A 25,872-nucleotide genomic window follows, 5' to 3' on the forward strand; every position below is an offset into this window, starting at 1 on the left:
TATTCTTGCAGATAATAATCATTTATTACTGTCATTAGGCATTTTTTAAAAAAGATTTATTTATTATGTATGCATTGTACTGCCTGCATGCCCAGAAGAGGGCACCAGATCTCATTACAGATGATTGTGAGCCACCATGTGGTTGCTGGGAATCGAACTCAGGACCTTTGGAAGAACAGCCAGTGTTCCTTAACTGCTGAGCCATCTCTCCAGCCCATCATTATTATTGTTTTTTTTTAAAGATTTGTTTAGTATGTATACAGTGTTCTGCCTACATGCATGCTTGTAGGGCAGAAGAGGGCACCAGATCTCATGGATGGTTGTGAGCCATCGTGTGGTTGCCAAGTGCTCTTATCCCCTGAGCCATCTCTCCAGCCCCAGGCATTATTTTTAAACTTACATAGTTTTCAAAATATACTTGGTTTATTTAAAACAAATTTAACCTAAATGGCATTGCTATAGGTTTGGAAGAATATATGTTAACTAGAGTGAAATCAGTCCTTTGGTCTTTGAGAGTTTACACAGTTAAGAGTTAAATTTGGTTGGCTGTGATTGCACACACCTATAATGTCAGTATTGGGAAGGCTGGGACAGGAAGGATCACCATTGTACCCTAGTCATCCTGGCTGCATAGTAACTTCCAGAGTACTCTGGACTGCAGAGTAAGGAAGACCCTGTCTCAACAGAACAAAAAGTTGTGAGTTTGAAGAATAGTTGGTAGAAAATGAGAGGTGGGTACTTTAGAATAGAATCCTGTATAAGACTGAAGTTTGGAGAAGGAAAATGGAGCTAACTATTACTTGTGGAATAGGTTTTGAAGGATTAGGGGCATGCCTGTGTCTGTCTTTGTGACCTAATACAGTTAAGTAATGTTAATGTCAAGAATTAAATTTTTGGAGCCAACTCGATGGTCGTTGGTGGCACACGCCTTTAATCCCAGCACTAGGGAGGCAGAGGCAGGCGGATCTTTGTGAGTTTGAGGCCAACCTGGTCTACAGAGCAAGATTCAGGAAAAGCGCAAAGCTACACAGAGAAACCCTGTCTTGGGGGAAAAAAAAAATGGAGCCAATGAAATGGCTCCACAGGTAAAGACTCGCCACGAAGCCTGACAACCTGAGTTTGGTCCCTGGGTCCCATATGGTGAGAGAAGAAAATGGATTTTCAAAAGTTATCCTCTAACTGATACTATGTACACACCACAAACACACCTTGCCCCAGGAAATAGATGAACAAAAAAGAGACTATATTATACATAACTTTTATTATTTCTTTTAGAACAAAACTTATGTCTTGCTGATTCATATATATTTCTGTTGATGTCTAATAGATCACAGTGACAAAGACCCTGTTGGGCTTGTACCTCATCTCGACTATTTTTATTTATGGTTGTATGCTTTTGTATCACATGGTACAGCTCTATGTAGCCTTATTACAGACCTGACCAATATTTTTTTTTTCACCATTAACTGCTATGTTATCTATGTCGTCGAATCTTTCTGATAAAATAGTGTATCTATCTGTTCTGCAAATAGGAATTTTGACAGGCAGCTCTTCTTACCCTTTGTATTCTCAGGGTAATAAAACACTAGCGATGTACTCTTTCTTCTGTTCTTAGTGCTCCCTTTCATCTTGAAATGTCACATTACAAGTTGTGTGTTATATTGAAATGTAGAAATAGCAGTACGTTGCATAATAAATTACAGTCTCGTCTAATCTGGAAGTGATTGGACAATGTCCTTTTCTTTGTTTTCTTTTGTTACATGCTTTCTCTATTTTACCATAAAATAGTCCCAGAACTGGCATTTTTGTCACAGGAACATTTTTACGTAGATGGCAGAATTGAACACTATGCATACATTAGACGTGTAGTCACCACAGGTTTGTTACAAAGTCACAATTATTTAATTCAGCTTAATAAAAAGTATTTATTTACAATATATGAAACCAGTAGTCACCTTTCAGTGGAATACAAAACTTTTATAAAATTTAGTCACCAAGTGAACATAAGAAGAGGAGTGGACAGTCTTTTGTAAGTAATTTCAGTAATTACTTATGGCTTATATTTGTGTGCTTTTCCTGAATAATGCAGCATATTACAAGAGCAATAGTGGGGGTTGGGGATTTAGCTCAGTGGTAGAGCACTTACCTAGCAAATGCAAGGCCCTGGGTTCGGTCATCAGCTCTGGGGGAAAAAAAAAGAACAGTGATAGGAAAGAAGCGAGATAAGAATATATAGCTGGGTGGTGCATGCCTTTGATTCCAGCACTGCGGAGGCAAGTGGAGGCAGGCGGATCTCTGAGTTCAAGGCCAGCTTAGTCTACAAGTGAGTTCCCAGGACAGCCAAGACTACACAGAAACACTGTCTCAACCCAACTCACTTTCTCTCAATCTCAATCTCAATCTCTCTCTCTCTCTCTCTCTCTCTCTCTCTCTCTCTCTCTCATTATTTATATGTATAAAACCTTGAACAGTAAGCTTTGAGAACTGTTGTCTTTGTACACTTACAAACTCAGTTAAATCTGAATCATAAATGTGAAGGGTAAGTTTGGTTTCTTTTACAAAGGGAGGGGGGTATTTAAACTCACCAATCCAGATACCACCTTCTTGACTATTGCTTGTCTTAATATAAAAAATTAAATAGAGGTGTTTTTAACAGTTATTTGTTTAGAAGTTCTAAGTAATTATTGAGGAAGTTCATTGAGACAGGTCAGCTTAAAGCTTAACTCGCAACCTGCAGCATAATTGGATGGATGTTACCTGTTTGGAAGATGGAGCTGATTGGTGGATCAAAATCTGTAATGAGAGAAATCTGTTTTTAAGTGGAGTGATTTTGAAATTACATTTCAGTGAAGTACTATTGTATTTGCTTTAGAAATGAAACCAGCAATGACTACTATCTCTAAAAGACCATCTTAAGTGCTTCTGGTACATGGAATATGTTTGGCTTGAGTGGTATTTAGTAAATATTTCTGTTACTTTAAAATAGGAACTTTTATATTAGGTTTATTTGCTGAAAACTGTCTTTGCCTTTCTTCAGGTTTATGTGAGATTAAGACCATTCTTCAGGGAATTCCTTGAACGAATGTCTCAGATGTATGAGGTAAATGTGTTTAAACTAATTACCTATGTATTTTTATTTTATTCAATATAGTACCCATATTAGACCATGTATAATGATTACTTCTTTTCCCTGAATTTGTAGATCATTCTTTTTACTGCTTCTAAGAAGGTGTATGCAGACAAGTTACTGAACATACTAGACCCTAAAAAGCAACTGGTCAGGTAAATTTAATTAAGAAATCATAGAAATGTCTGTCACATTCATCTGTGCAATTACCTTGACTTTATTTAAATTTAATGGCCACTTTCAGTTGGCCGCTATCTAGAGATTTATTGTGTTGAATGGTAAGTGAGTTTAAGTCCCATAACTCTTTAAGAGTTCCTAATTATGTGACTTTCAGACAGACATTCCTTAAAGGGTCCCAAAGTCAAATATATTTATTGACTGTTACATGTATATCTTCATTTCCTTGGGGATTCGAGTGAGGGGGTAGAAAGAAGGTTTCACTGTGAACTTGTTTTACTTCCATATCTCTGAGAGAATGCTTGTTATATTGCATTTGTGTTGGATCAGACAAGTAGAAATAGATTAGAAAAGATTCCTTAAGAATAGATTTCCCTCCTCCCGTGTAAAGAAAATGCTTCATGCATCTATCTGAAAATTAAAATTGGCTTCATCATTCGGGTTATCCTGATCTGGGCTCTGTTCCTTGTGTATGACATTAACAGCAGATGAAGTGTGTTCCTGGTTAGCAGGGGTGCCTTGGGGGTTTTTGAAAATCAGTTCCATTATTTCTGTCATCAGAGACTTTCGTACTTTCTCCACCCTGACTTAGTGATGAAGAATAGAGAAAGGGTATAAGAAAAGAAGCTCGTAGCAGCTATTTAGCTGGATATTGCTTTTAGTGTTGTCTCCCATAGTTATAAATCTTAGCCCTAGTTTACTACCAATAATTCTTTATCCCCAGATATCATGGCACAAGACTCTAACCCCAGAGCTTGTGAGACAGAGATAGATCTCTGAGTTTCATGCCAGCTTGAGCTATATATAGTGAGATGCTCTCTCAACAAACAAACTCAAAAGAACCTTTATTGGATAGTTGCAATTATATTGAAAGGTTTTCCCCGGTGACCACTTAACTTGGTTTTATTAAACTGTGATTTTGAATTTTTTATTGAAAGGATCAAATAAGCTACAGAGGTAAAAAGAAATGTTATTTTCTATTCAAAGTATACTGTAAGATGCTCCCTGTACCTAACTTTAATAAAAGTATATAAATTTAGATTTTGCTTTGACTGTTCATGGTAAAAGACTGCTGTTCACTCTTTCTAGTATTCTAGCAACAGTTGTAAGCAGCACAGTCCCGGCCCTCTGGCAGCTTTCATTTTCCTGGGGGAATAGTCAGTCATGCTGTTACATTGTGTTAAAATAGCTAGATTTATAAAATCGACACACTTGGGAATTTCAATTTGTTCTACCAAACTGGATTTTCAAAAGCATAAGGAAGAAAAAGATATAAATGATTGGGATTTGTTGAAGTGCTCTAGAGAATTATATTAGTGACTGGGTAGATGAACTCCCTCACTATCACTGCCATCAGCACTGGAGTTTTAAGATGAGTTTGTGTGTGCTTTTTAAATGTTGTTGAACTGCAACAGTGTATGGGTAGAAAATACTCTTTATTTCTTTTTCTTTTTCTTTTTTTTCCGAGACAGGGTTTCTCTATAACCCTGACTGCCCTTGAACTCACAGAGATTCAACTGCCTCTGCCTTCCAAGTGCTGAGATTAAAGGTGTGCGCCACCATGCCCAGCTGAAAATACTCCTTTCTTAAAATTATGAAACAACAGCTGGGTGGTGGTGGCGGCGGCGGCGGCGGCGGCGGCGGCGGCACTCGCCTTTAATCCCAGCACTCAGGAGGCAGAGACAGGCGGATCTTTGTGAGTTTGAGGCCAGTCTGGGCTACAGAGAAAGATCCAGGAAAGACACAAAGCTACACAGAGAAACCCTGTCTCAAAAAAAACCAAGAAAAAAAAAGAAAGGAAGAAATTATAAAACAAAAAGTACAGGCATGAGTAGTATATTACTCATGAAAATTTGTTTAGTTAAAAATTAAACAGTACAAACTCAATTATTAAGGCATACAGCATAAATGTATTTCAAGGTAGAAAACCTGTATTAATTATTAGTAATATTTAGAGAATGATATCTTGATTGTAAACTCAGATTGCATAATTATTATATTATCTAAGAATTATACCTCTTTTAATAGCTTTTAAATGACAGAATTTTCTATTTAGTTTGTAAGATTGGTTTTTAGTTTACATTTATAATACTTGAACCTGAATTTTTTCAGTCCCTTTTCTTTGAATCACACACACACACACACACACACACACACACACACACACACACACATGTGTTTGGGGGAAGTTGAAATGATGGAATGTTTTGGCCTCAGCAGCATCTTTTCTCAAAAACTATTAAGAAAACTAAAAAATTATTTTAATTCCAATACAAAAACATACCTTCTTATATTTTCTATTCTGGCATGTACAGGGATAGGGAGGCTGTGTGGTCTACTGGTTAGAGCAAATGACTGGGAGCCGGGAGGATCCTGGGTTCCAATACCAGGCTAACCACAGACTTACTGTGACCTTGGGCAAGTCACTTGTGCCTCAGTCAACCATCTGGAAAATTGGTTAAAAAGCAGGACCTCGATGACAACCAGATGCTGCATCTGAGCTGAGCTGTTCTGGGTAATGAAATTACAAAACCACCTTCAAGTTTGAATTCCCTTTTTTAATGTATGGCATTATAGTATAAATCAAAGTAGTTTAAACCATCATTTTTAAAAAGGTCTCAATAATTGCTAAGAAATTTTTTATTGAAACTATACAGCAACTTAGGCCCAATATTTGTATTTGAATTTGCTTCCTGAGATAAAAGAATACTTAGAAAGCTTATGGTATATGAATATGTTTCAGTGCATGTTTTAAAATTCGTTTTATTTTTGTTTAGGCACCGGCTTTTCCGAGAACATTGTGTTTGTGTACAAGGAAACTATATAAAGGACTTAAATATCCTTGGAAGAGATCTTTCCAAAACTATAATAATTGACAACTCACCACAAGCCTTTGCCTATCAGGTAGGAAGAAGATTCTAAAGAATCAATTGGAAAAAGTACAAAGAAGACAGCTGCTGCCATGAAGAGTATGATTTCAAAAATAGCATTTTCCTGTGTACTGCGTTCTTAGGATAGAAATGTCCAATGACAAGTACTTGAGGAAATTGTCTTCTCCATGAAGTACAACATAAATTAAGAAAAATCTAAGTAGTAAATCTGCAGATAGAATGAGAGGGCAGTACACTGTTCAGTAGCATTTTGATATTTTTTTAAATCATAAACCTTTTTGAAATTGAAAATTAGCAACATTCCAGTCTATTGGCTTAAATAATCTGAAATGTTTTTTTTAGGTGGTTTTAGCAAGATTTTTCTCTGTTTTGCTAATATTCCTATAGCTCTGTTCTACCAGCTGAACTACTGGAAGACTCACACTGGGTGCTTTTTATTTGTTTGTTTTGAGACAGGGCCTCTCTATGTGGCCCAGGCCGTCTTTGAACTTGAGATCAGCCTGCCTCTGCCTCCTGAGTACTGGGATTAAAGGCCTGACCTAGTATTTACTTTGTTAAAATTAATGCTTTTCTCACCCTATACTTGTACTTCTACTTGTACTCATGAGTTGATAGCATTAAAATGGTTAGACTGAGGTAGGATTGCCTAAGCACAGGGGTTAAAGGCCTGCCTGGGCAGCAGAGCAACAGGGTTTCTCTGTGTAGCCCTGGCTGTCCTGGAATTTTCTCTGTAGACCAGGCTGGCCTCCAACTCACAGAGACTCATTTGCCTCACCTCCTGAGTGCTGAGATTAAAGGTGTGCACCATCACTGCCCAGCTCAAGACCTCTTTTTGAAAGAATAGAACAGTGACTACAGAGTGAGACCCTGTTTCAAAAAAACAAGGAGAGACCAAAAGAAAACAAAAACAAAACAATGAGTAGGATGGTCTTGGTCCTTTTGTAAAAGTATGCACACATTGAGCGGTGGTAGCATATAATCTTTAAAAAAATAGAGGGCTGTGAGTGGTGGTGGCACACTCCTTTAATCCCAGCACTCGGGAGGCAGAGTCAGGCAGATCTCTGTGAGTTCGAGGCCAGCCTGGTCTACCAAGTGAGTTCCAGGAAAGGTACAAAGCTACACAGAGAAACCCTGTCTCAAAAAACAAAAGAATATGTTTAGGGTTGGGGATTTAGCTCAGTGGTAGAGTACTCACCTAGCAAGCTCAAAGCCCTGGGTTCGATCCTCAGCTCAAAAAAAAGAAAAAAGAGTATGCACACATGCTCTCGGAGAGTGTTTAGATTGGCAGTGTCTCTTTACTCCACAGTGACTAGCATTGTGCTAGTCACTTTCTTGAATGAATATTGTAGAGTTTGCTTTAGTGAACCTTTTTATTGTTTACCTTTGTACTCGCCGAGGAAGTAAATGACACTGAGCAATCAGTTAAGTTAGCTGATTTCTTCAGTTTCTTCATTAAACTCCTTTGCATTGTTGAGTTGTCAGTGAAACCCTAGTAGCATGTCTTTCCAGGGGAACTTTTATACCCATAGCTACTTAAGTCAGTTTTCTTAAGTTTTCCAAAGCAGGCTAATATAATTAAAGAGAACTTAATTACATATTTATTGTTTTAGCTTTCTAATGGAATCCCTATAGAAAGTTGGTTTATGGATAAAAATGACAATGAACTCCTAAAATTGATTCCATTTCTGGAGAAGCTTGTAGAACTGGTAAGTATATTGCACATTTTATTTGTTTGTTTGTTTGTTTTGTTTTTGTTAACTATATTGAACAAATCTCTTATGTGTTTTGGCTTTTAAAGTTAACATTGGAAGGCTAATGAGAGAAACATGGGATGGGGTCAGTCTGGGTTACAGAGAGATCCTCCTAAAAAGAACAGCAACGAGTCACAGTAATGAGTGGTTAACTGGTAGAAGATTGTAACATAAGTTTAAAAAGGTTATGGTTGGTTTTGTTGTTTTAATAAAACTTAATATGCAGTAGAAATTGGACTAGGCTCATTCTTCTATTGAAACAAAGTTTTCTGAGTGTCGTGGTGCACAAGGATGGTCAGTTGATCCCAGCACTGAGACCATGGATGCAGGAAGACCAGGAATTAAAGGTGATTCTCACCTACATGCTGAGCTTGAGGTCAGCCTGGGACTAAATGGAACTCTTGTCTTTAAAAAAAAGAATGTGCCAGGCGGTAGTGGCTGACGCCTTTAATCCCAGCTCTGTGAGTTTGAGGCCAGCCTGGGCTACCAAGTGAGTTCCAGGAAAATGTGCAAAGCTACACAGAGAGACCCTGTCTCAAAAAAAAAACAAAAAAAGTTTTCTCTACAGTTTATTTCTGTTTGCATATTGAAAAGTAAACTGCCTACAAACCCTTGTAATCCTGTTGTGAATGTACAAGAGTAAGTCGTCGGAGGGCCTGTAGGGCTGTTGGTGGTAACGAGAGTGAGCTTGACCTTCCATTGTGAGGTGCAGACACTGGACCAGTTAGCCTCGGAGCTCAAACCTTTTACAGACTTCCCCTAGCTGTTTTGCTTGGTGTTAAGAGTGACCTGGAATGTGAGGGCTAAACACTCTGCTCAGTATTTCCCCAATGTGGAAGAGCTCAGCTGTGAGTGTGGTTGGGGAAGACAAAAAGATCACCTTGGAGAATAGGCTAGTGACCTGGGAGTTCCTGGTGAACACATCATTTGGGATACTCATGAGTAGTTTTGATTGGAAGCAGAGAAGTATGTTATCAGCTGGAACTGCCAAGGTTCACCTCAGGGCACCAAGCCTCCCATGATGCAGCTGGGCTTCAAGGGAAGATTATCAGTGGTTAGTGAAACGAAATGCACCAAAATGGTCAAGATCAGTTTGTTGTTGTTTTGTTTTGTTGTTGTTTGAGACAGGGTCTCACTCAGAGACTTGACTGGCTTGGAACTAGCTATATGTATCAGGCTGGCCTCCAACTCTTAAGAGATCTGCCTGCCTCTTGAGTGCTACCATGCCCAGCAGGTAAAGATGTCTTCTGCAAGGCTTTCCTTCTTTAAGTGATATATGAGGGAAATAACAGAGAAGCCAGAAGCACTGGAGATAGTAAGGACTCAGAAAAGGCCCCCTCCTCCTTGGGCGAAGGTAGAGGACTCAGAACAAATTTAGTGATTCTGTAGCCTCACTGTAGGTTCTAAACCTGATCCTTACTGCCAACTATTGTTTTCCATGAGCAGTTTTGAATTGTATTAGAAATTCTAAAAATAAGGCCTGTCAGTATTTCAAAGTTGATTGACTGAATGCTTTGTTATCACCATTTCATAGCTTCCCCATTTGCTTACAGTTACTCTGAGCTTATGCATTTTACTGTCATAAATCACATTTAGAAGCAATGCTTTGCCATTAAACCTTTATTCTAGGAATTGGTTTCTTATCCATAAGTCAGTCAATTGTAGAATGTAGAATTTAGTGGTGTAACCCTTTTGCTTACCTGTTGGTTTAGCTTCTTAACTGCCCCCCCCATGTAAAAAGGTTAAGTCTAAATTTAATTTTGTTTATTTTATATTGTATTATAATACTTAGTCACCCCTCCATAACCCTTCTAGATTGGATCCTGGATCCTCCACGATACCAACATCTATAAGTGCTCAAGTCCCTTAGAGAGTTTGGTGTTTGCATAGAACCTTCACATACCCTATCCAAATGCTTAAAATTATCTCTAAAGTACTTGGTAATACCTAATACAATGTAAATGCTAAGTAAATTGTTTGTTCTGTATTGTTTAGAGATTAATGGCAAAGAAAAAAGTCCGCCAATACAGATGTGAGCCTATAGATTGGTTATAGAAGCTGACTTTATTTGCCAAGCAAAATAGTGTGTCATGAAGTAAAATAGTAGTCCACTTCTTCTGTAAAGAGTGTTCATAGAGCCAGGCGGTGGTGGCGCACGCCTTTAATCCCAGCACTCGGGAGGCAGAGCCAGGCGGATCTCTGTGAGTTCGAGGCCAGCCTGGTCTCCAAAGCGAGTTCCAGGAAAGGCGCAAAACTACACAGAGAAACCCTGTCTTGAAAAACCAAAAAAAAAAAAAAAAAAAAAGAGTGTTCATAGTGTTATATAGGACCATACCTTAGAAATCATGTGACTTTTCAAAAATAATCTTTTCTCCACACAGAATGAAGATGTCCGACCTCACATCAGAGACAGATTTCGCTTGCATGATTTGCTGCCCCCAGATTAAGTTCAGAGACTTGTCAGATCACTGAGGGGGAGAGAGAATGCAGGACCCTTTGGACTAAGACAAAAACATTGCCATTACTGTTGAAATTTTGCATTTTTGTACCCCGTCTTGCTTTTCTTATCTTTGGTGCCCAATAATAATCAAGGGTTACAGAGAGAGACTATCTCAGATTGAACACATACAGTGGGTAGGCTAAAACAGAAGCGTCTGTAGAACTAGTACAACTCCAGTGAAACTTTTTATGTACAGGACATCTGCAGTTTATAAAGAATTCTGTTTCTGCCACCAGCAGTTTGCCCTGTAGTACACAGGATTTTATGATAATACAGGTGAAAGTGGACTCCCACTTTCTCTCTGTCCGGTGCTCTCAGTGGGTTAGTAACCACTCTTCTGTTACTTCACTGTTCTCATTTCAACAGGAATGGCCAGTACAAGTTGTTTATTTTTCCTGTTAAGGTTGATAACCTTTTTACATTTCTGACCTGTATTAGATTAGAATCTCATAATGCATTCCTTTTAGTTGAGGCGCTTCATAGTTTTCTGGAAATAGTCAATTTTTAGTTTTTTTTTTTTTTTTTTTTAAATATACATTTGAATGGCCGTTTTCCTGCTTTGTCTGCCTGCATATTGTATATTTGTTTAAAAATATTCTCTACTTTTAGTCCATGTAAGTTTCATTTAAAAAAAAAACATGCATTTATATTTTGTTCTGTAATATTCTACTGTAGGTGAAATCTTTAAAAATCAAGAGACTGGGTAGGTAAGAATATACGAATGACTAATATTCAAACGATTTGAACCATTGTGATGACATGTATTCCAGATGGTAATATCTTGCAATGGCACACATTTAATGGATAAAGGTATACCTCAGACTCCCTGTGCTCACTAACCTTTGAGGAGAACGAGTTCAGTCTCCGTTGAGCTTGATTCAGTTACTGCTGCCTTTGGGTTTCTCCAGGAATGAAGTATTCAGCACAGTGACTCAGTATTTTCTTTGCATGGGCTGGTTAGTACCTCTGTTATGCTCTTGGTTACAATCAGTTTAAAACTCTGTGTAACAGTCTTGGTACTTAACAGTAGCTATGCATAATCCTGTGGCACAGTACACTCCCGGCCACCAGTGCAGTTAATATGCTCATAGTGGTTTTCTATGCTATATGAAAATAGTCGTCACGCCTTGGTTCTCTAATGCAGCTACCACAAGAGGTTGATATTTTTATAGTGGCGTGTAATCTCCTTTTCAGGGGGCTTTTTATGGAAGGTAGAATTTGTAAGAGTTAGTATGCTTTGCCTCTCAACTGCATTAACATGCCGCAGGCTCAGACTGTTTTTGTGTAAAGGATGTCAAAGAACGGCACTTTTTCTAAAGAGAAGTTTGATATTTTGTATGCTTGTTAAGAAAGTACAGTATTGGAAATTAAAGGTGGACAACTGATAATTGAGGAGTATGTCAGTTAATTTTTTATGTATATTACCTGTTTACTTGTACAACTTATTGTACAAATTACATGCAGCTTCATTTTCAAATGAATCCTTAAAATAAGGAAATCTTTTTAGGAAAACATTTAATTTTTGTATTTTTGATTTTAAAGGCATGAGTTGTCAGTTTTCAGTGTATTAATGAAGATTTTAACTTTTCATCAGGTTGAGTGTTTTCTTACTATATTATCTGTTGTGTATGTAGTTAGCATATGTGTCACTGAACTGTTTAAAAACCTAGCATGTAGAGCAAGCCTGTTTTGTGGAAAATCCTTATTCATTAAAAAAAAAATAATCATGGCAGATTTTCTGCAAAAAAAAAAAGCAAAAGCATTTGCAATTCAGAATACTGATTTTTTTTTTTTTTTTTAATTTTACAAAAGGTATTTTGCTTGCAGGAACAATACTACAGATTCATTTTAATGAGAATCTTTGAAGTGTATTTATCTTTAGGGCACCTGGGCATCTTTATGCTGTTTGTCTTATGTCTTTCTTGAAATAAAATGTATATACGTTACCTTTACATATGCTCTTGCTCAAAATTGTGAACCTAGTTAATTTCTTCCTGATCCCATCATTTTTATGCTAATATAGCAAATCCCAAACCTATTCAAGATCCAAATTTTTGACATGCATAATTGTTGAAAGTTTTCCTGATTAAATGAATACAGTCTCAAAGCCCTTCCCACATCTTTAAGGGGAAATGTAAACACTTATATCATTGTGCCTGTTGGCACTTAAATGATAATAAAAAAGCAGACGCATTCAAGGAGAGCTCCTTTAAGTCAGCTGAGTAAGAATGACAAAATACGTTGTGGGAAAGTTTATATGACCTGAGAGTTGAGACCAAATTAATTATTATTTTTTCCATTGCTTTATTTGGGTAATTCTAAAGTTGTTGACACAAAGTGTAAATTATAAATAAACAATTTAGTCAGCTACTTCCCATCTCAGTAGATTATCTTCCAGTCATCTCTTATCTTTGTTGGTAGCTGTAGAACACTTCCATTTAGGTAGTCAGAGGTGTATAGTTTTTGAATTTACGTGCCCAGCTGTCAGTGCACACAGTAAACATGACTGTAGTAAATGCAGGGTCCATGGATCCATGAGGCACAGCAAGCTACCTGTGTACACATTACAGCTCTTAAGGACCTATTAAAATTGTGCTGTTTCCAGTTATGAATGTTTGACTTTTAAGACATTCTTTTAAATATTTGTATCATTGTTAGAGGATGTTTTAGTTGGTTGTATTTTTTAATCCCATGTAATATATGTAGTCCTGACCAGATTTACTACCATTTTCCTCTGGGTCCTAAAAGAATTGATGACAATTCATAACTAGAAGTTGTTTTATATTTGCTAGTATGTATATTTATTTATCACTGGCTTTATTTGTGTCCCAAAGTTGTATTGGGACTTGTTGAAAGCATTGTGTGACTTCTATAAATGCTATTTTCTTGTAACTGTCAGTGGTATGGATGTGTACATTGTTTTATATATACATATATATATATATTTCGGGGTAATTTTTTTTTTTAAGTTACCTTTTGCCAATGACTTTTTCTGCTAGCTTTTACTTTCATTCAGCCTTCTAACGGAGTTCATTCTTATTGTGTTGTCAACTTGCCTGTAAGAGAGACTTCATCTCATCATTGAAGAAGGCGTTTCATTATTCCTACAAGTCTTACAGCAAGCACAGATTCTTCATAAGGATCAGATCTCTTCCGCGTCTGTGTCAGTCACATAAAGGACACTGAAGCCTTCCTTTCCTTGTGCTGATATGATGGTGTTATACACTACATCACTAGCTAGTTAAGGTTTTGTGACCTGACTTCTTCGTCTTCCTAGGTATTTATTTGTTACCTCTTTAAATCTTGTATGTCTAAATTAACTTAGAATAGTTACCCACCGAATAACTATGCCAAGAACTAGGAAAGAATGTTTATTTTATTTCCCCTTATAGGGGAAGAGTGGACTGGGAACAAACATGTAAGGCCAAGAGGCCTTAGGTTGTCATTTATTCACTTTCTTATTTCTCTCATGGGCTGTATTTGATTTTTTTTTTTTCAGTGCTAATGTATTTGAATATAGCATTGCTTTTCATGTCTTCCCTTGAGTTGAAAACCTGCTAGGAATTTGTATAAAATATCTTATAAAGTTTTCAGTTAGAACCACAAAACTCAGTACCTTATATTCAAATGCTACTTAAATTATTGAAATCCAAGTCACACTACTAGGATGCATTTTCATAAAATGTTTCTCTGTTATCTTGAACTGAAATTCGATTGTAAATCAGTTTAGTCAACACACATGTTGTGGGATCCTTTTAAAAAGGATTTAAGAGAACAAGTTTATTCTAGTTTATGGTTTAATACTGTTATTTTAAGATACATAGTGATTCCCAAAGCTGCCTGTTGATCAGAATTACCCTGAGGAGCTTGTAAACTACAGATTCCTAAAGCCTACCCCTGGGAAGCTTCCTCACGTGTCAGGAACACAGTTGGGAATTGTGTGTTTTTAAAGTTCTCCCAGTGAGTCAAATAGACAACTTTGGAGTGTCCCTGTTCTAAATAATTCGGTTTGAGAATAGGTTACAAGAGTTCACCAGGCTTTTCTCTGTGTAGCTTTCTTTCTTTGTTTCTTTGTTTCTCTCTCTCTCTCTCTCTCTCTCTCTCTCTCTCCCCCCCCCCCCCACTTTTGTTTTTTAAATGCTGGGACCAGATTTCACAGAACTTATTCAAGATATGAGGAGGAATAATGAACATTGAGGCTACTGCTCATTATCATTTTTGTCATTTATGCTTTTTAGAGAATTTGTGTTTATAGAACTCTGAATAGCTGATCATTTACATAGCTGAAGGACATGTCCCTGAATGAGACCATTATATATATATTAACTAAAATATTTCACTATTTTTTTATTTTATAAATCTTTGTAGAAATGAGCAATGAAATGCTACTTTCATCTTTTGAAATGGGATTTTTCAAGGTAGTGTCCTTTTGGTATTAAGGTAGAGAGGAGTTAATATTCTCTCTACTTATTTCCACATGAATCAATATGAAGTCGTGGACATTTAAAAATCTCAATTTAATTTCTACTTATTTACTATGCAGTATAGCCGTGAACAAGTAATGTAGATTTAGTTTTCTCATCTTCAAATGCCCTGATCACCCTACCTCACAGGGTTGTTGTGGGGATAAATAAAACTTTTATGGAAGTACTTTTCTTTGATGACATTTTATCAGCCATCAGAATTTTGAGCATTCTTCCTTTTTGTTTTGTAAGTAGTCAGTGTTTTCACGTTCTTTTTGATTCTGACCTTAGGACACGCTCTAAGATCAGAGTGTGTTGTAGATGAAGTCAAACTGATAGAGAGACAAGGTGAAGACGGAGCTAGGAACCAAGAACAAACTCAAGCAGTACTGCAGTGTGCTGGCATTCTTGTATGACCATGGTTGTACATATATACAAAACTTCCTTGTACGGAAATGTAGTCTACAAAATACTGTTATAAAAAAGGAATACAGACCCATATAAACTGGACCTAAAGGCATCCAGTTTTAAAACTAAAAGGAAACTGCAGCTTCCAAATTAATTCTTTATTGTGTAGATAAAGGTCACAGCTGGGAGTAGAATGCAGGTCTCACCATTACTCCATCATAGTCTTAGCAGTTTCTGTGAGCCACGATGAAAGAAAACATCTGAAGTCAATCCATATACAGAAGGGGTTAGCTTTGGGCAGTGAGCTTGATGAGGACTCTTACAGACATACAAGCTGACTGGAGTCTTGATCTGAATTCAGTTTCCTGGGTCTCAGTTTTTGTCAAACCTTTGAGCAATCTAAAGATGAACACATTATAAAGTACAAAGAAGTCAACAGCAGGAATGGAAATTTCAAAGGCGATGGTCTTCTGAGGGGTGGTGTTTGAAATGGTAACTGGTATCATACCACACATATACCAGGAAGAGGAGGCCAGCCAGGGCTATTAGGTAAGTCCCTGTCTCCAAAATAGAGATGGGAGAATTGTACACAAAGTTTTATGAAGTTGGAGGCAGAGGGTATAGTAGGGTAAATACACCTCCAAAGAACTCAAGAATTCTTAAAGATGTGAGCAGTGAGTGCAATAACATTGGGTAGTCAATGAAAAGGGTACCCATGGTTGTTGAGAACTTGTTTGTTATGAGTATGTTTAGTTGAGAAATGGCTGGGGACTCAGCATGGGGTAAGTACCTAGCATATGTGAGACCCTGTGTTTAAACCTCAGCAATGCAAAGTACTAACTAGTTAACAAGTGTGAACAGAGTAATAAAGGACTTGCCATACCAGAAGCCCTCCTAAAAGATAAAGTGAGCCTCAGAGCTTTGAGTAATGACCATATAAACGGATATTTAACAATATTTGTTGAATGTACTATCCTTCCTAAAGACAGATTACTTTTAAAATACTATCTGGAAAGCTGGGAATATAGTTCAGTGGGTAGAATGCTTTACCTTGCATGTACAAGCCCTGGGTTTGGTCTCTGAATTTGAATAAAGTTCCCTACTTAACTGTTAGTCAACTGATAACTGCCGAAGTGTAGTGCCTAGCGCTGGAGATCACCATTGGTTACTGCTGGAAAATGGGTCAAGCAGAACTGCAAAAGGCAGGCCATAAACAGTTTTCAAAGGATGGGAGAGGTTCAAGCAAAGGAGTAGTAAGAGTCTCTCAGGGAGTGAGAAGACCAGCTAGGAGTTGTGTGACTCCACACAAAGCTTGGCTTGATTGCATATGCTTGCATAGGCCTGGAATGCCAGCATCTGGGGAGGTGGGAGTAGGTTCAGGCCCAGATTTACACAGCCCTTGCTACAGGAGAGACCTTTCAAAGCAATGTATATGTTAAGGGAATTCCCTTTCTTCAACTGCTGAAGGCACTCATTGGCTGCTAGTGTCGTAGCAGACAGACTGGTCAGATTTTGGCAGAGCATAAATCCAGTAGTCTGGATTTAGGGTACTCCTTGAAGAAAGGCACATTTATTCCTCTGGGTAGACAGAAATGGGAAGTGAGTCCCATTTGGGGATGCTCTGTAACATCCCCAAAAGTGTGAGGGTTTGAGGCAGATGCTTGGTCCCTGTACTTTATTTTTGGTACTGGAGATTGATTGTGATTTGGGGTTAAAGTGTTAAAAGTCAATTAGCTGTTTCTGTATCAAATCAGAAATAAAACATTTTTTTCAAATGACTCAATTTTGGGATTTTGTTAAGAGACAGTCTGTTACTCGGGTCAGCTTTAAACTACTGATGATCCTCCTGCCTCAGCTTCCAAATAGCTGGAATTCAACCAGCAAACAGGAATCACAACTCTAGTACTTCACTTTAAAAAGCAGCCAAGAAAGCCTGGATTCATTTCAGATGTCATTTATTTTTCAATAGCTTTAATAACAAGACTCCTTGAGTTGGGAGTGTTGAACATGTTTGCAATCCTAGCATTGGGGGCTGGGGCTTATCCCAAATTCAAGGACAGATTGGGCTTTATAGATACAGCAAGACTTGGTCTCAAAACAAGGGGGGGAAAGCCCAAGTGAAGAAAGCGTTCCTTCGTAGTGTATTGTTGGATAATCAAATCCAGCATGCTTAGCAAGTAGTGTTCTACCACTGAGTTACATCCCCAGTCTGAAAGCAAAACAATTCAGTAAAAATTTTTAGCTGGGCATGGTGCATTTTTAATCCCAGCACTTGGGAGGCAGAGGCAAGTAGATCTCTGAATTGGAAGCCAGCCTGGTCTATAAAGCAAGTTCCAGGACAGCCAGGACTACCCTGTCTCTGAAAACCAAACATTTTTTTCTTTTTGTAAATCTGTAAAATAGGAATACAGTCAGTCCTCTATACCTTTCAGTTGAATATTCACTTTTTCGAACAATTGTTGATTGAAAATATTTGAAAAAAACAATGCACTGTACCAAGGTTGTAGACTTACCTTTATCTCTTTTTTTAATTTAAATCTATTTATTTATTAAACTTTTTTTATTTTACATATCGACCCCAGTTCCCCCTCCCTCCCCTTCTCCCACCTCCTCACCTCCCTCCCACTCTACCCCCATCCACTCCTCAGAGTGGGTAAGGCCTCCCATGGTAGTCAACAAAGTCTGGCATACCAAGTTGAAGGAGAGCCTAGGCCCTCCCCATTGTATCAAGGCTGAGCCAGGTATCCCACCACAGGGAATGGACTCCAAAAAACCCAGTTCATGCACCTGGGATAAGTCCTGGCCCTGCTGTCAGGGACCCCACAAACAGATCAAGCCACACAACTGTCACCCGCATTCAGTGGGCCTAGTTTGGTCCCATGTAGGTTCCCGAGCTGTCAGTCCAGAGTCAGTGAGCTCCAACTAGCATCAGTCAGCTGTCTGTGGGTTTCCCCATCATGTTCTTGACCCCCTCTTTTTTTTTTTTTTTTAATGCCGAATGCTGTTTATTGAAGGAGGGAGGAGGTCTTAAATACAGGCTTACAGCATAATGGGGGGACCCCGGAGGGCAGAAGTTCCCTTCTGATGTTTGGTTTTGGTTTTTGTTATTGTTTTTTTGTTTTTTGTTTTTTGAGCTGAGGATTGAACCCTGGGCCTTGCGCTTGCTAGGCAAGCGGTCTACCATTGAGCTAAATCCCCACCCCTTTATCTTTATCTCTTAAATGATATAATATAATCGTGATGTAGTGGGTAGCCATCCTAGCCTTGGCCTGGAAGTTCCAACCCCCATTGAGGCTTCGGTAATGGTCATGTCCACAAGGTGGGGCGGAGGGAGGAAGCTGAAGACCCAGGATCGAGAGGAGAGGTCTCTCTTGGCTCTGGAACCCTGGATGGGGGAGGTAGACCGAGCAGAGTTCTCCAGAGAACACCGCCAGACTGCACCATACCTTTGCCAGGCCCTGTTACCTATCCCTTCATTTGTAAGTTACCCTACAAAATAAACCTCCCTTTTAACTATGTGGAGTGGCCTTAATAATTTCACCAATATCTGGCGCCCAACATGGGGCAAATTCCAAAGGCCTGGGCGGCTCCCTCCCCCAGCCTTCCTCTTGGGTAGTATAATAATAGGTGATTGGCAAAGTATGGGGGATTGTGTAGTTTTATGCAGTTCTAAGCCATTTTATATAAAGGATTTGAGAAGCCATAGATGTTGCTACCCATAGGCTGAAGAGCCCAACCAATCTTTCACACAGAGAGAGGTGACTATTATTACTTATGATTTTAGAGTTTCCCTAGAGCAGTGGATACAGTCTCTCAAGTTGTGACCCAACCATAAATTTATTTTGTTGCTACTTCATAACTGTAATTTTGCTACTGTTATGAATAATAATGTAAATATCTGATGTGTGACCCTAAAGGGGTCATGACCCACAGGTTGAGAAACAGTCCTAGAGAGTACAATGAATAGGTTAGTCTTTAGTTTTAGACACTTGTTTTCCTGTTTGAAAAAGAAACATGTCCTGTGGTGATAATTTGTGCTCTAACAAATAAAGCTTGCCACTAGTTAACCATAGAGGCCAGGCATTGGTGGCACACACCTTTAATTCCAGCACAATAAAGGAAGTGGTATGGCTGGTGGAGAGAGGAAGTGATAACACTCTGCCCCTTTTTAGGCTGAGGAGTTGGCGAGGTAAGAGATGGCTGTGGCTTGCTCCTTTGTCTCTCTGATCTTTCAGCATTTACCCTGATATCTGGCCCCAGGTTTTTATTAGGATCAATTAGATTTTGAGCTACAATTTTCAATTCTACAGAAAAATTCTGCACTGAAAATGTTATCAATGGTGCATACATGCACATAGTGAATATATTTTCCATAGTACCTTGGGATGATTAATACTGTCATCTGGATCTAGAATTGCCCTGTGCTTGTGAGGGATTAGGCAGATTAGATTAACAGGTTAGGTAAAATTAACCTCGATTGTGGATAGCACCATACCATGGGCTAGGGTCCTGGACTGAATAAAAAAGCAACTGCTTTCAAGCCTTGACTTCTCAGCCTTCTGTAACTGGCTGTCTCCTGCTCTTGCCACTATGCCTTTCCTGCCTTGGACTGTATTCCCTGAAGTACAAATCAAATTTTTAAATTGCTTTTATTGGTTGGGCGTTGGTGGCACATGCCTTTAATTCCAGCACTCGGAGGCAGAGCTAGGTGGATCTCTGTGAGTTTGAGGCCAACCTGGTCTACAGAGTGAGATCCAGGAAAGGCACAAAGCTACACAGAGAAACCCTGTCTCGGAAAAATAAAATAAAATAAAATAATTGCTTTTATCAGGCATTTTGTCCCAGTGATGAGAAAAGTAACTAATACAAACTTTGACTCCTCCAAACCCATTTTTCTCCTTTTATTTCTCAGACAGAACCTCTTGTAATCCAAGCTGGCTCCAAACCTGGCTATGTAGTTGAGGCTGATTGACTGTGTACTCCCGACTCCAGCTTTCACCTTCCAAGTACTAGAATTAGAGGCATGCTCTATCATAGTTTTTCTGAACTTATGGGTCACAACCCCTTTGGAGTGGCATGAACCTTTCACAGCGGTCTCCTAAGACCACTGGAAAACACAGATACTTACAATTCATAACAGCAAAAGTAGTTCTGAAGTAGCAATGAAAATAATTTTATGGTTGGGGTCATCACAACATAAGGAACTGTATTAAAGGGCTGCAGCATTAGGAGGTTCAAGAACCACTTCTCTTACCATGTCTGGGTTTATGTGGTGTTGAAGATTGAAATGGGACTTTGAACAAGCTAGTCAAGAATGCCACACTCTAGCCTTCAAAGTGGATGTTCAGTTTTAGAGACAGTAACTCGGGTATCTCAGGGGGGCCCTGAACTTACTGTATAGTGGAGCATGACCTTGAACTTCTGATCCTCCTGCTGGGCACATTGTCACACACCTTTGATCATAGCACTCAGAAAGCAAAGGCACGCAGAGCTCCATCAGTTCAAGGACAGCCAGGGCTACATACACAGTAAGGCCCTCAAAAAAACAAAAAAAACAAAAAAACAAAAACAAAAAAAACCCAAAACCTTTCAAAACCTCAGATCTGCTTCCACTTCCCAGGTACTGGGATTACACATAAGTACCACTACATCTGCTTTAGGCAGTGCTAGAGATCCAGGTTGAACCCAAGGCTTTGTGCATGTTAAGCAGGTACTCTATTTCCCAAGCCACATCCCCAGTCCTCAACCTCCCAATCCCCTTTAAAGTATTTTATTACTTTATTGTGTGTGGAAGAGTGTTTTGCTTGCATGTATATCTGTGTACTGTGTTATGCCTGGTGGTTGGATCCCCAAGAACTGGAGCTATAGTTAATTGTTAGCTGCTATGTGAGTATGTGTTGTGAAATAATATTTTAAGGTGTGTTACTTTTATGTTGCATTTGTTTAACTCTGTGAAGCTATTTTACTGTGCCTGTGTAAAACACTTGATGGTTTAATAAAGAACTAGCCAATAGCAAGGCAGGAGAAAGGATAGGCGGGGCTTGCAGGCAGAGAGGATATATGGAAGGAGAAATCTGGGAGGAGGGATCTAAAGTCCAGCAGGTAGAGAAAGAGGAGGACTCCAGGACTAGCCACCCAGCTACACAGCAAGCCACAGAGTAAGAGAAAGATACAGAAGTAAGAGAACAGGAAAAGCCCAGAGGCAAAAGGAAGATGGGATAAATTAAGTTAAGGAAAGCTGGCTAGAAACTAAGCTAAGGCTGGGCATTCATGAGCAATAATGAGCCTATGTGTGATTTATTGGGGAACTGGGTGTCGAGCCCCACAAAAGAGACAAAAACAACAATTTGGCATTCCAACATTGGCCATTATTCCATGCAGGGCTTAAGGAAGCTGAGTTTAAAAAATTAAAAATAAAGCAAAGGTGTGTGTGTGTGTGTGTGTGTGTGTGTGTGTGTGTGTGTGTATGTGTGTAATAAGGCTCCTTTAAGAGTTTTGGCCAGACGTTTCTGCTGGTCAGTGAGGCATTGAGCAGCTAGTACATTAAGTAAGAACAACAACAACATCAACAAAAAACCTAAGCAAAAATGCCTGCCGCAGTGCAAGCATTGGCACTCTGGAGCTCTAGGAAGGTCGAATGCAGTTCCTGGTCAGACAAACCTCAAATGGCTTGAGTTTCATGCTTAGCTTTCCTGGCCCAAGAAGTGGGTGGAGCCAGCTGAGAGCCCAGTACGAAGAGGACCCAAGTGTAGCTTAGTAGTCTAAGGTTTGTTCATATGGTCAAAAAAAAAGGCTGAAGATATGCAATAAAACAGGTCCAGAGGGAAAAACCTCTAAGCAGGTTACAATGTGTTTAACAATGTGCATAGGCTTAAGAAACAAAGAAAAAGGGTATTGTCATAGAAAAAAAATGAAGTTTACAAAATAAAGTCTTAGAGAGTAAAAGAAAAAACGCCCTGTAAGATGGGAAATACACAGAGAATCTGGGTTCTATATGTTATTGTATTGATTTTGATTTTTTTTTAATTGTTGTTACGCAAACAACAGCTGCTAAAAGACATGGGTTTGTGAACTGGACTGCTAAATTGAACCTATCTAGATACTTTAGGAATGCCTTAACTTTTTTTAAAAAGATTTATTTATTATGTATATGGAAGAGGGTGCCAGATCTCATTACAGATGGTTGTGAGCCACCATGTGGTTGCTGGGAATTGAACTCAGGACCTCTGGAAGAGCAGTCGGTGCTCTTAACCTCTGAGCCATCTCTCCAGCCCAGAATGCCTTAACTTTTAAAAAGTCAAAAAAATATTTTTGTCAAATGGAAATCAAAAATGCTTTGGAGTTTTGTTCCCACAGGAGATGAGAAGCTGTGGATTTCTTCAGGGTTAATATGGATCAGGTCTGATCAGGCAAGACTTCCTGAAAGTTTTTAAAATTATATTTGTGTTTTAATTTTACATATCAGCCATGGGTTCCCCTGTCCTCCCCCTCCCGCCCTTGCCCCCACCTTCCCCCCAGCTCCTCCCCTCCATTCCCATCTCCTCCAGGGCCAAGACTCCCCTGGGGATTAAGCTCAACCTGGTAGATTCAATATAGGCAGGTCCAGTCCCCTCCTTCCAGGCTGAGCAGAGTGTCCCTGCATAAGCCCAAGGTTCCAAACAGCCAGCTCATGCACTAAGGACAGGTCCGGTCCTGACCTCCTGAAATTTAATAGGTGATATCTATCAGTAAACGTAACTGCTGGTCTTCCCAGAACTTGGTCATTATCTTAAAATTTTCTCTCTGGGACTCTAAAGATGCTTCGTCCACAGACAGCAGGAAGAAGTATGGAGAAAACTACATCCACATTCCCAGGAGTTAGGGGGTGTGGGTGGCTTTTGGTTATTTTGTTGGTTATGGATGTTTGTTATCATTTAGAGGAATATAGAATATTGATACAAATTTAAAGTTAGTTTTGTTACACTGTATATATATATTTCTACTCTTCTTTTTCTTTTCTTCTTTTTTTTTTTTTTTTACCTTTCTAGAGCTTTATTGGGAGAGAGGGAGAGAGGGGGAAAGAGGGAGAGGAAGGGAGAGAGGGGGAGAGAGGTCTACTCTTGTTTAAAGGATATTTGAATATTGATAAAAATTTAAGGTTATTTTTGTTACAACATATTGTATATATGTTTTTATTCTTGTTTAAGGTATTGTACTTATGCAGCTTATTTAAAAATGTAAGGTAAAATTCTAATTTTTTAAAGCTATTATAAACTATATAGGATAATCAAGAAACACAGGTCAGTATTTAGTCATTTATAACAATCAAATTTGTAGATATGTTAGGTATGTTTTCTAGGTTAAATAGGTATATATTTTAAAGAGATGGTCTTCAAATACTTCATCTATAGAATATGGCATTTAAAATGTTTTCTTAATTTAAAGTTTTTCATGACAATGAGACATATCTTATCCTGGCAGCACCAATTTACTTCAGAGAAGATGATGGGCATTGAAGAAACTCCTTATGGAGTTTGCTTTTATAATGGCAAAGTTAGCCTCTGGGTAAAGAAACTGTTCTTGCTTTTGACTGCTGACACTGTGCTGTGCAGACTGGACATGTAGGACACACAGGAAAAGACTGTTGAACTTGCCAAAACAAGGCAGGACAGTCCTTCAAAATTCCTGCCTCACTGAAGGCTCTGCCAGATATTGTGCAGGACACAGAGGAAAGTGAATGACAAACTTTGCCAGAAGAAGACTGGACAGTCCAAAATTCCTGCTTTATAGAAGAGGACACTCGGCCGTACTCTAGGCCTGTAGGCTGAAGATGAAGCCCCAACGTTGCAGAGGAACTTCGGGTGACTTTCCAGGCAGCCAAATGTTTCTGTTGTTAGATAATATTACATCCTTCTGGGTCTTTGATGGAGTTGAAGACTAGATAGTTATAGTTGCAGTTTTCCTTAATTATGATAGAAAGGAAACTAGGTGTAAAATTTTTGATTCACTAAGGTAGGATAGATAATGCATTATTTTCTCTGAATATGCTAACTACAAATAGACAGAATAGGATAAATGTAATTCTTACTTGATAATTGTTATTGTATATAGTCTTACTATGTTTAAAACCCTTTCATTTTTATTTAGACAAAAAGGGGGAAGGGCTGTTTTGTGGTGTTTTTTTGTTTTTGTTTTGGGTTTTTTTGTTTGTTTTTTGTTTTTTTTTTGCATCTGGAATTGATGACACTTAGTGAAACAGGTTCATACCAAACAAAATCACAACATACTAATTTTTAAGTCTAAATCTCAATTTTATTTATTTTCTGTAAGAGTTCACAATTGAAAACATCTTACTGAATAGAACTGAAGAATATGTCTACTAAAAGAATTTTTTTTTCTTTTTGGGGGTGGGAGTGAGTCTCAGATAGCCCTGGCCGGCTTCAAGCTATATAGCTGAGGTTAGGCTTGAACTCTTGATCCTTCTGCCTTCAATCTTCTGCTACCACACCCAGCTACTAAAAGAATGTTACTGCTAATACCCAGTTAACAGGATGTTATTCTGTCTACTAGATAAATATCTGTTAAAATCTGCAGGTCAGGGGTACAGGGTGTGCTCACTATTAGAGTACCAGCAAGCACCCATGAGGTCCTAAGTTCAGTGCCAAACAAACAAAAACATGTCCATATGTCAGCTTAACCTTTTCTCTGATGAGAAATCAGTTTTGTTACTTGGCCTTACCTTCCCTGCATTACATTTTTTTTTTTCAGTTAACATTTTAAAAACACACTGTCAACATTTCCAGGCAGGTGGGACTGAGGGTATTCAGAACATGTTTCATAGCTGATGTGAAGCCCTGGATCTGGGTAGTACATACAGCCAGCTACATTGCCACTTTAGAGACTTCTTGTTGGGCTAATTATTTGGACCCAACATCTTCTTAGCCACCTGTTTATTGGTTCTGATTACAGACTCAGCTTTGCTAGCTTATATAATAAAAATGTTTGCTGCTTTAGGCCTCAGCTGTATTCATTTCAGGTTACCTTTTATGAAGAAAAACAGGGGTCTTGTGGGCAGCTTTTTCTTGCAAACAAAACAAACACAGTTCCTCTTTTCCCCTTTGTTAAGATGGGTTCTCATCGTAGCCCTACCTGGGCTGGAGCTCTCTCTGTAACTCTACCTGCTGCAGCCACTATGCCCAGCTAAAGGTCCCAGTTCTTCAAGGCCACCTAAATACCTGCTATCTACAGCAAAGCATTGGCCTTTAAGAATGTCTCAACTGCAATTACTCCCTTACTGTGTATTAAGATTGTTAGCTGAGGTCAAGAATTCACTGGAAAGACATGGGCTATGTTAAGAGAGAGCAGACCTCTTAACCTCAGTAAAGCAAAGTTGAGAAATTATCAAGCAGGTTTGTGGCCCTACCTTCAGCCATCAACTCCTAGGCTCCAGGAATTCAAGTTTCAAATTCTAATGTTCTGGGGGAGTCAATCTTTCAGTTACTTATTCCTTTACAACGGTTCTACAGAGATGTTTAAAATAATTTGATTCTCCCACTTTTGAAGACTGATGAGGTCA

The 25,872-nt window shown here is 38.7% G+C and overlaps 1 protein-coding gene across 1 annotated transcript in view; it reads left to right on the plus strand.

Annotated features, from left to right (window-relative positions):
* Positions 1–10,942, plus strand: part of Ctdspl2 (CTD small phosphatase like 2) — a 48,235-nt gene extending 37,293 nt beyond the window's left edge. The window contains exons 9-13 of the mRNA XM_036183882.1: positions 3,038–3,100; positions 3,203–3,282; positions 6,082–6,208; positions 7,806–7,901; positions 10,328–10,942. Of these exons, the coding sequence (XP_036039775.1) occupies positions 3,038–3,100; positions 3,203–3,282; positions 6,082–6,208; positions 7,806–7,901; positions 10,328–10,393 (432 nt within the window). The 3' untranslated portion in view covers positions 10,394–10,942. The remainder of the gene's footprint in view (positions 1–3,037; positions 3,101–3,202; positions 3,283–6,081; positions 6,209–7,805; positions 7,902–10,327) is intronic.
* The last annotated feature ends 14,930 nt before the right edge of the window (positions 10,943–25,872 follow it).

Source organism: Onychomys torridus, chromosome 4 (assembly GCF_903995425.1).
Source record: "Onychomys torridus chromosome 4, mOncTor1.1, whole genome shotgun sequence".
Taxonomy (NCBI): domain Eukaryota; kingdom Metazoa; phylum Chordata; class Mammalia; order Rodentia; family Cricetidae; genus Onychomys; species Onychomys torridus.